The sequence below is a fragment of the Zea mays genome, chromosome 7 (genome assembly GCF_902167145.1).
Source record: "Zea mays cultivar B73 chromosome 7, Zm-B73-REFERENCE-NAM-5.0, whole genome shotgun sequence".
Taxonomy (NCBI): domain Eukaryota; kingdom Viridiplantae; phylum Streptophyta; class Magnoliopsida; order Poales; family Poaceae; genus Zea; species Zea mays.
The window spans coordinates 152,110,266-152,120,667 of record NC_050102.1 but is presented as its reverse complement, the minus strand read 5'-3'; the positions used below and the strand labels follow the sequence as shown (position 1 = coordinate 152,120,667).

The window sequence follows — 10,402 nt, the reverse complement described above, 5'->3', positions numbered from 1 at the left end:
TAATTTTTTAGTTTTATGTAACATATTGCTGACATTTTTAGTTTTTTTATACAAAATTTCATGTTTACGTTATTGGTGGGACTATATTATCGGAGTCGGCGTCTGTTCCTATGGCGTTAAGTTTACACGGACGCTGTAGGCAGAGCCGGGCCCTAGGCCAATCTCAATGTTTGGACTCTTATCGAAACTCAACTAGACACCTAAATGATTTCAATATTAGTAGATATCAAGAATGATCAAGTAATCTCCAACCATACAACTTCTTACGTCATAAACAACAACCCTGATCCAATGTAACAATTGAACCCTAAGTACAATAACAACATTATACCAGTAACAAAAATATAAACGGACTGATACATCCCAACGCAAAAGAGTTCAACATCATTCAGTTGTAGTTTGTGTTCAAGAACGGGTTCTTCTCGCTGTAGAATGGGTTTGTGAAACTGCTGGTGAGGCTTTCATTGACTTTCTTGCCTTTCACCGCAGAGTCCGGCTGGTGGCGAGAGAAGGCCCTCGGGTTGAAGTTGTCATCAAGGTCGATGTCCTCAAAGGTAGCCCAGCCCTCACTGCCAGTGATGTCCCTCTGCTTCTCCATCTCTTCGACGTGCTGCTTGAACCCTTCCTTAGCCGCGGTGATCACGCCATCCCCGTGCTGATCACACCATGCCCTGCAAAAAAAAATTGACACCATCTCAGTTATGAGAAATCATGTGCCTAATTTGGATGGTAGATGGCCCAGTGATCTACTTTGGGAAGTAGGACTTGAGGTCAGACTTGTCCACCGGAAGCTTTGTTGAGATGGCCTCCATCTGCTGATTCCTACAAAGCCAAGAGCCATCTCTGAACAACTGAAGATGGTCGAAAGAAAATACGTTGTCCGAGAACAGAGTGGATTACAACTTACGAGAAGTTCAAGTTCCGATTTGTAGATGATAGCTCAGCCTGAATCCTTGAGAGCTCTTTCTTTGTGTTCTCCACCAGAACCTTCAGTGATTCCAGATGCATATTGTAACTTCATCACTGCTACTCCTTAAAGCAAACTTATACAGGGTAAGAGGAATCAGCAATACACAGACAGTACCTTGTCACGCAGCAGCTCGGAAGCAGAGTCATTGTCCGTGTCCGAGTGCAGCCTCGTCTTGGCCCTCTTGGCATCCGGTCCAGAAGCAGCCATGGGGCTCGCCTCCAGCTGGCACTCGCTGTAAGATGAGCGCGGAGGAACATGCTGCGGCTGCTCACCGGTGGCTGCCGCCTCGCCACTGTTACAGGCACCGGCTTTCGTCCACTTCTTGATGCCATCGAACCCCCACGAGCTCTTCTTCTTACCTCTCACCGTCTCTTTCTCGACGACCCCTTCCTCCCCCGCAGGCTCCTTGTTCTCGGTGCCACTGCCGCCGCTGTGGAACATCCCTGCCAGATGCCTCCTCTTCCCTTTCTCGGCCTTCCCGGAGGGAACCGTTTCCGACGGCGAGCTCTCGGTCATGAAGACTGGCGCGTTGGTGGCGTTGTTATGGTCCACAGGGGCCAGCGGCGGCCTTGATGCGCTGCTGTTCACGTCCTGGTCCTTCTTGGATCTGCTCTTCCATGGCGTGACGAAGGCCTTGTGCTTCGGCTTGTCGGAGGCCGCCGCAGTGGCGGGAGGAGGCGGGTCACGGAGGTCGATCTCCGACCACTCCTCGGCCGAGACCTCCGCGTCGGGGCAGTCGACGATGACGCCGAACGCGGCGAGCCGCTGCACGAGGGGCGCCTTGGACGCGTTGTACTCCGCCGCGGAGACGCACTTGGCGTAGAGGAGCTCCTGGAGGAAGAGGAGCTTGTCCCGGAGCACAGCGGGCTGCTCGAGGTGCTGCGGCGGCGCGACGAGCGCCGCGAGCATGGTTCCGCGGAAGGCGGCAACGTCGGAGGCCGGAGCGATGCCCTCGCGGTGGAGCGCGGCGAGGTGGAGGATGCGGTGGAAGGACTCCTGCTGCCACTTGAGCTGCTCGGCGTGGCGCCGCGCGGCGGCCTGGTCGGCGGTGAGCCGCCGGCCCACGCGGAAGGAGGGCAGGATGGACTTGCAGAGCGACGCGATGGTGTCCTGCAGGCCCGAGTAGTATGTCGGAGTGTACGTGTACCCCATCGCCGCAGAGCTTACTGCCGATGCTGCTTCTTTGGCGATCTCTGGAGAAGCTGAGCAGGGGACTAGGGGAGCGTTTAGAACGGTGGTTTGGTGGGAGAGCTCCGCTCCCTCTGGACTCTGGTTTTGTTTGCCTTTTGTCCCAACGGCTGCGGGGGCCGGAACTAGCCGTTGCGGGGAGGGTTGGATCTGCAGGTGGGCCCCGCTTGGCAGTGAGGTCGTAAGCACACACCCTCATGCCTGTCCGGCTGGCACTGGCAGCTTCCCCTTGCATATGCGACTTTTGGATTGACGTTCATGTGCTGAGAGGGCTGAGGCTCTTCTCAAATCTGAACCCTCGCCCCGCTTACTCCAACCGTTGCAGGCCCTTTTGACACTGGAAGTCCAAATTTACAAGAGCAAACTACTCTAGCACGCACGTAGCAACTCCATGGAAATCCAAAATGAACATATTTGGCATTGCAAAAAAAAAAAAACCAACGGGGGAGAATTTAAAAGATACACCGCTGACAGCAATATTATCATGAAGAAATGATAATTTGATAATGCAGTAGGATATTCAGATCATCAATTTCCAAGAGCGCTGAGCTATCTAAACAGACCATCAGCCGTTAGATTCGTTCATAGTTCAGGGAGTAACCGTGGTTACATGGGCAGGGCGTCTACAAGTCGAGAGAGAGTTCATAGATTTGGGCGCGCCAATTAATGATTAGTATGACTTGTTGTGGATAGATACAGAATACAGAATAGTAATAGAAAACATGTTATCAGGTGCATATTTGCACCAAATCCCTCAATCCAGTTATGAAAAATTAAAAAATTTCCCAGAGAAGAGGCAACACAGAAACTTATTTCGTTGTGGGTTGGCACAAGTTGGCTACATCAATTTAACAGCAGTATCCCGGTCCAAAAAAAAGTTAACAGAAGTAACCTACTGAAATTACACAGGTAGACCATCGGCAAATTGCTCTATTCATTTGACAGTCTTGTTGGACCACATGTATTCCGTTTTTCTTTCAGAAATCAAACTACAGACACTAGATAGGTTAAAACCCAAAAGCAAGCTTCAATTTTACAGAATAGGAGCTGCAACTGTAGGTATAAACTTAACCAACAAAGGTACTTGCACTTGGCTTTTCATTTTTCTTAGGCGTCACTGCTAGCTCATCATCATCGACCCACCCAACAATATGGCCTTTAACTTAGAACTCATTTGTATTGGAATCACCCATATTACCTGCTGTGTGGCTTCTTATTCTACTGAAATGGTTTCATCTTCACTCTTCAACCACCGGAGCAGTTCCATCTTCTCCTTGCTTGTTTGCCACGTAGTAGTGCAAGAATCCGGCGAGCTCGTCTTCCACCTCCCTGTCCGTCAAGAACTTGGTCAGCGCTTCCCTCTCCACAGCCCCCAGTTTCCTGTAGACCAACCACACAAACGTCAGGAAACGAACGAGTAAACTGCTGGGACACACAGCTCACTGCATCTCGCCGTGATCCATACTCGAAATCGCGCCCGCCACGATCAACACCACTGCTGCCCGGCGCTACCGCCATGTCAGTATTCAGACCAAAGAAGGTGAGGCTCAGAAGGGAAAGCAGGCTGCGGAATTGGGCCGGCGTGTACGTAAACCCAATACGCGGTATCCTGAAGATGTCTGGTCCAGTTAGAGGCCCATGATTGGTAACAGCAATTAATAGCAAATATAAAGCATGCTTGGCTGTAACAGAGGAGATTAAGAAATAACAGAAGAACATCATACCCGTCTCTCTTTCTTCTACCTCGCATCTTTCTCTCTTCTTCTAGATAGCTGTAGTAGCAATAGGTCTGTAACAATTGGTATCAGACTTTGTTGATCCTGCGGGGAGTCTCTGCGCCACGAGTTCTGATGACGGGTGTGGCCGATTCGGTCGTAGCAGATGCGTTGGATGCTCAGGCAAAGACCATGGCGACACAAGCCCAGTTGCTGCAACAAATCTGCGACCGTCTGGATGCCCAGGATCGTCACTGGGAAGCGCTCGAACGCTCAGTCGCTCGCAATTCTACATCCATCAGCATCCTGACCAGGCAGCTTCAGGAGAAGGATGTTGCCCATGCAGAGTTGTCCAAGTCGTTGTCGATGCAGTTCGACACGAAGGCAGCCGAGTTCCAGTCCAGAACATTGGAACGAATCGACGAGGTGGATGGCGCGCTTTCCAAGCGTGTCGCAGTGCTTGAGTCATGGAGGCCTTTCGTCGAGCACTCGGTGGTCACGGCCCAGTCAGCTGCGGACGCACTCCGAGTTGATGTGTCACGCATGTCCAGCCGGTTCGACAGTGATCATCGCGTGTCACCTTCCCACGCTGGTGTTCTCGGGCGCCCACCTGCTACCTCGCCACACATCGATGGCCCTCATGGGCACCGTGATGTTCATCATCGTCGGGAGGAAGGCTATGGGTTGGGATATACCCAAGGCCTACTCCCGCACAATGGTACGATTCCTGGCTCCAATTCTTTTCATCCGATGGTTCCTCCCGATAGTATTGCGGGTAGATTCCAGGACCAGTCCTCTCACTATTTGGGGCAACTGCCTAAGATGAATTTCCCTGGTTTTGATGGCGATAGTCCCAAGCTTTGGCAGAAACGTTTGGAAGATTATTTTGCCATGTATTCGGTAGATCCTACTGTGTGGATCAAGGTATCCACGATGTACTTCACGGGTGCCGCTGCTCGTTGGCTCCAATCTGTTGAAGTGCAGCTGGCTCATATTTCTTGGTTGGACTTTTGCCACTTGGTTAGGGACCGGTTCGGCAAGGATCAACATGCTGTTCTAGTTAGACAGTTATTCCATATTAGGCAAACTTCCAGTGTCGCTGATTATGTGGAACGATTTTCACAGCTCATAGATCAGTTGCGCGCTTATTGTCCAAATTCGGATCCTCTCTACCATATCATGTGTTTCGTTGATGGCCTTCGCGAAGATATTCGTTCTGTGGTTATGGTGCAGCGCCCTCGAGATTTGGATACTGCTTTTGTTCTCGCTCAATTGCAGGAGGAGGCTGCTGGCCAGAGAAAGGATTCCAGAAGATATGAGGCGTCGTTTCCTTCCAAGACATTGAGCAAGAATCCCTTGCCGTTGCCGTTACCTCCACATTCAGCTTCTTCTCCTCGACAGACTGAGCAGTTGTCTGGGCAAGTGACCAAAGGGGTGTATGCTGAGGATAAGGTTGCTTCCTTATTTGCTTATCGTAAAGCCAAAGGCCTATGCTACAAGTGTGGTATGCAATATTCCAAAGGACATCGCTGTGCTGAAACAATACAATTGCATGTTGTTGAAGAGTTGTGCCAATTTTTGCAAGTCCCTGAACAAGAAGATGACTGTCGGTCTGAGGTTTCAGGAGAACTCCATGTTATGAGTCTATCTCAGGCAGCAGTAGAAAAGGCACATAATCCTAAGACAATGCAGTTCTTGGGCAGTATTCAGGGTGTGGATCTTTTGGTATTGCTGGATTCTGGAAGTTCCCACTCCTTTGTCAGCTCTCAGGTGGCTGATCAGCTGCAGGGCCTCACTCTCTTGCCCCAAGTATTGTCGGTTCAGGTGGCAAATGGTTCTAGGCTCCAGTGCACTCATGAAATGGTACAAACTACTTGGTCCCTCGGTGGTTGTGAGTTTCAAACTACATTGCGTGTATTACCACTCCAGACTTATGACTTGATTGTTGGTATGGACTGGCTTGAACAGTACAACCCTATGTGGGTCCATTGGGCAGATAAGTCTCTGATCATTTCTTATAAAGGCTCTGCAAGACAATTGTTTGGGTTGCAATCATCCAGAGAACAATATTCAGTAATTGAAATGTGCCATATCACTGAGTTGCAGGAAAAGGATCAAACTATTCTTTCTACATTACCAGCTGATCTTCAGTCTTTGCTGTCTCAGTATCAGTCTGTCTTTGCAGTGCCTAAAGGGTTGCCACCTCCCAGAGAATGTGATCATCATATCCACCTGTTACCTGGTGTTCAATCTTTCCATATGAGACCTTATAGGTATGCACCAGCACTCAAGACTGAAGTTGAAAAACAAGTAGCTGAGATGTTGGCTGCTGGGATTATTCAACCTAGTCAAAGCGAATTCTCTTCTTCAGTCATATTGGTCAAAAAGAAAGATGATACATATCGTTTTTGTGTGGATTACCGACATCTGAATGCTATTACTGTTAAGACTCGGTTCCCTATACCTGTGGTCGATGAGTTCCTTGACGAGTTACATGGTGCTGCTTGGTTTTCCACGTTGGATCTTCGAGCTGGATTCCATCAAATAAGAATGGCCCCCCAAGACCAGCACAAGACAGCCTTTCAAACACATAATGGTCACTATGAGTTTCGAGTTATGTCTTTTGGACTTACTGGAGCACCTGCTACGTTCCAGGGTGCCATGAACAAGACCCTATCATCCCTTCTCAGAAAATGTGTCTTGGTCTTCTTCGATGATATTCTGGTATATAGCCCCACTTGGGAGGATCACTTGCTTCATATAGAATCAGTGTTACAGTTGCTGGTCAAAGATTGTTGGCAAGTAAAATTGTCGAAGTGTTCTTTTGGTCGCCAAGAGATCTCTTATTTGGGTCATATTATTAGCCAAGCTGGAGTGGCTACTGATCCATCTAAAGTTTCTGCGGTCTCTTCTTGGCCTATTCCTACTACATGCAAAGAGCTGAGGGGATTCTTGGGTCTTGCCGGCTACTATAGGAAATTTGTTAAGAATTTTGGCATCTTGGCTAAGCCACTGACCAATTTGCTTAAGAAACATGTGGTGTTTGTGTGGACCAATGTGCAAGATTCTGCCTTTCAAGCTATCAAACAGGCTCTATCCTCGGCACCATTTTTGGCTTTGCCCAACTTTCATAGACCATTTGCCATTGAGACTGATGCGTCGGGAAGTGGTATTGGTGCAGTGCTTCAACAGGATGGCCATCCCTTAGCATTTGTCAGTAAAGCCTTGGGGCCGGCACATTTGGGTCTGTCAGCATATGAAAAAGAATACTTGGCCGTTCTTCTTGCTGTAGACCAGTGGGGATCTTATTTGCAACATGCCGAGTTCCTTATTCTCACTGATCATCGCAGTTTGTCTCATTTGAACGAGCAGCGTCTTCACACACCCTGGCAACAGAAAGTGTTTACCAAGTTACTGGGGCTGCAATATCGCATTGTCTATAAGAAGGGAGTGGATAACGCTGCTGCAGATGCATTGTCTCGTCGCCCCCACCACACGGATTCCGCTTGTCTTGCTCTTACTATGGTTTCACCAGCCTGGTTACAGGATGTGGTGGCCGGTTATGCAACAGACTCTGAAGCTCTAAAATTGCTGGCTGCGTTGTCAGCAGGATCTCAGCCTCCTTACAGTCTGCATAATGGAGTTATTCGGTTCAAGAATCGTGTCTGGCTAGGGAACAATTCTCAGTTGCAGACCAAGGTGATCAGTGCTTTACATTCAAGTGCCTTGGGTGGTCATTCCGAGTTTCCTGTGACATATCGACGCATCAAGCAACTTTTCAGTTGGCCTCGTATGAAGAAAACCATTAAGGATTTTGTAGCTGCATGTATTGTTTGTCATCAGGCTAAGCCCGACCGTTCTCGGTATCCTGGACTTCTGCAGCCCCTTCCTGTGCCACAACAAGCTTGGCAGGCAATTTCCTTAGACTTTATTGAGGGATTGCCAAGGTCAGGGAACTATAATACCATCTTGGTGATTGTGGACAGGCTGTCCAAATATGCTCATTTTGTGGCCATGCGTCATCCCTTTACAGCACTGACAGTTGCTAAGGTTTTCATGACAGCAGTTTATCGTCTCCATGGCATGCCTGATTCTATTGTATCTGACCGAGACCGCATCTTCACAAGTTCATTATGGAAGGAGTTGTTCAGGTTGTCAGGGACTCAACTTCATATGAGCTCCTCCTACCACCCACAAACCAATGGACAAACGGAACGTGTAAACCAATGTGTGGAGACGTACTTGCGCTGTTTTGTACAGTCGTGCCCATCCAAGTGGTCTTCTTGGCTTCCAACGGTTGAGTATTGGTATAATTGTTGTTTCCACACTTCTTTGGGTCGGTCTCCTTTTGAGGTGTTGTATGGTCACTCTCCTCGCCATTTTGGTTTGTCTGTTGATGACTCAGTGAATCATGCCTACCTTAATCTCTGGCTTTCTCAACGTGAACTCATGATAAGGTCTGTCCGGCATCATCTCCTTCGAGCACAACAGAGAATGAAGAATCAGGCTGACAAGCGTCGATCAGATTGTGAATATCAAGTTGGAGACATGGTCTATCTGAGGCTGCAACCTTATGTCCAGTCGTCAGTGGCTGTTCGTGCTAACCATAAGCTTGCTTATAAATACTTTGGGCCATTTGAAATCCTGCAGCGAGTTGGGAAGGTTGCCTACAAGCTAAAGCTTCCTGAATCAGCTTCAGTTCATCCTGTATTTCACGTATCCCAGTTAAAGCCATCTCTACATCCCAGCTGTTTGGTGAGTAAGTCTCTTCCAGTTATTCCGGACACACTGCGTGTTCCAGTGCAGATTATCCAACACCGTGTCATTACTCGTGGAGGGACTCAAGTACCTCAAGTGCTGGTTCGATGGTCTGGATGTGATGCTGCTCTTGACACTTGGGAAGATGAGTTCGACATTCGCCGACGTTTTCCACGTGCAGCCGCTTGGGGTCAAGCGGCAAATCAAGACAGGGGAAATGTCAGTATTCAGACCAAAGAAGGTGAGGCTCAGAAGGGAAAGCAGGCTGCGGAATTGGGTCGGCGTGTACGTAAACCCAATACGCTGTATCCAGGCCCGGGCGGGGGGCATGTGCCACCGGTGCACAAGAACAGGGCCCCCTCCCTCTAAGGGCCCCTAAAATAATAGTTAGCGATAGTTTAATCAATACAAATTTTAGTAATGATTAGAAAGTCTAGCTAAGTCAGCTCGATAAGAATAAAATATAGTGTTTGTCGTAACAACCGAGTACCAATCTGTTATGCAACTCATTTTAGCTATATGGCGAAGTGCAGCTAGCACATGCTGGCATAACATCCAAACGTTAAGATCATTCGTTACCGTTATTAAACGATTTCCCACATTAATAATTCAATCACGGTTAATAAATGAGATTAATCTATACCCTCTATTCTTAACAAAGAAAAAAAAGAAAAAATCGGTACAGGGCCTTGAATTATGCTGGCCCGGCCCTGGCGGTATCCTGAAGATGTCTGGTCCAGTTAGAGGCCCATGATTGGTAACAGCAATTAATAGCAAATATAAAGCATGCTTGGCTGTAACAGAGGAGATTAAGAAATAACAGAAGAACATCATACCCGTCTCTCTTTCTTCTACCTCGCATCTTTCTCTCTTCTTCTAGATAGCTGTAGTAGCAATAGGTCTGTAACAATCCAGCGCACGTGGCGGACCGCGAGTTCGCCGTGCCAGGCGGAGCAGACGAAGCCTAGGACCAGATCGCCCCGGGTGACCTCGGAGAAGATGGAAGGGACAGCCAGGGGAAAGGAGGACCATCCGAAGAATGCTGAAGGAAGGAACAGCCGCCCGGGGAAAGACGTGTCCAATCAGTGGTGGCGTATTCTGGTGTGAGTATATGTCATGTGCGGTCAGGCTTGTAAGTTACCGCTGTACGGCTTGTTTGTTTATGGGTGGATTGAGAAAGGATTGGTAGGAAGGGATTTAATCCTCTCCAATTTCCCTCCTATCTAATAAACTATTCACGATCTGACAAATAGAAACCCCAAACATACGAACAGAGCAATTGTTGTTCTGGTGACATACCTGCTTCGCCATCCGGCTAGCCGACGACCTTGTGCGCGTATCTCAGGTCCGGTAGTGGCTCATCGCGGCAGGGACATCACACCCTAACCTCCTTGGCTCCGGCGATGGCGCCTGCGGTGCGGTGCGGATGGTGCTTTGCTCTGCAGGGTGCGGTGACGATGGGCCACGTAGTTTCGTCGTTCGGGCTTGCCCAGTAACGCCTTTGCCATTGCGGGGCTTCTGGCCTTCTCGGGGCCATTGCGGGGCTTGAATGCAATCCAGGGCACCAGGAAACGGACTTTATATAGGAGTACAAAGTTTTTTTTTCCCTTATGAAACAGGAGGAGAATCCCTTACTCAATAAATTTACATAAAACATAAGAAATGGATTAAGCACAGCGCAGGGATTATAAACATAGTAATAAGTTGGAAATAAGTGCATAGCGGTGATTAAAGGTAAAGGCAATAAACTATATATCATCACACAACACAC

The 10,402-nt window shown here is 48.6% G+C and overlaps 1 protein-coding gene across 5 annotated transcripts; it reads right to left on the bottom strand.

Moving 5' to 3' along the window:
• Positions 1–193: 193 nt before the first annotated feature.
• Positions 194–10,134, bottom strand: LOC100276553 (uncharacterized). Of its 5 annotated transcripts, none has more exons than XM_035960479.1 (6): positions 9,468–9,715; positions 3,624–3,767; positions 1,085–3,538; positions 908–987; positions 751–822; positions 194–671 (listed from the first exon to the last, which is right to left on the bottom strand). In XM_035960479.1, exons 3-6 carry the CDS (start codon positions 2,120–2,122, stop codon positions 389–391), a joined length of 1,473 nt encoding a protein of 490 aa, XP_035816372.1. In that variant the 5' UTR covers positions 2,123–3,538; positions 3,624–3,767; positions 9,468–9,715; the 3' UTR covers positions 194–388.
• Positions 10,135–10,402: the final 268 nt, after the last annotated feature.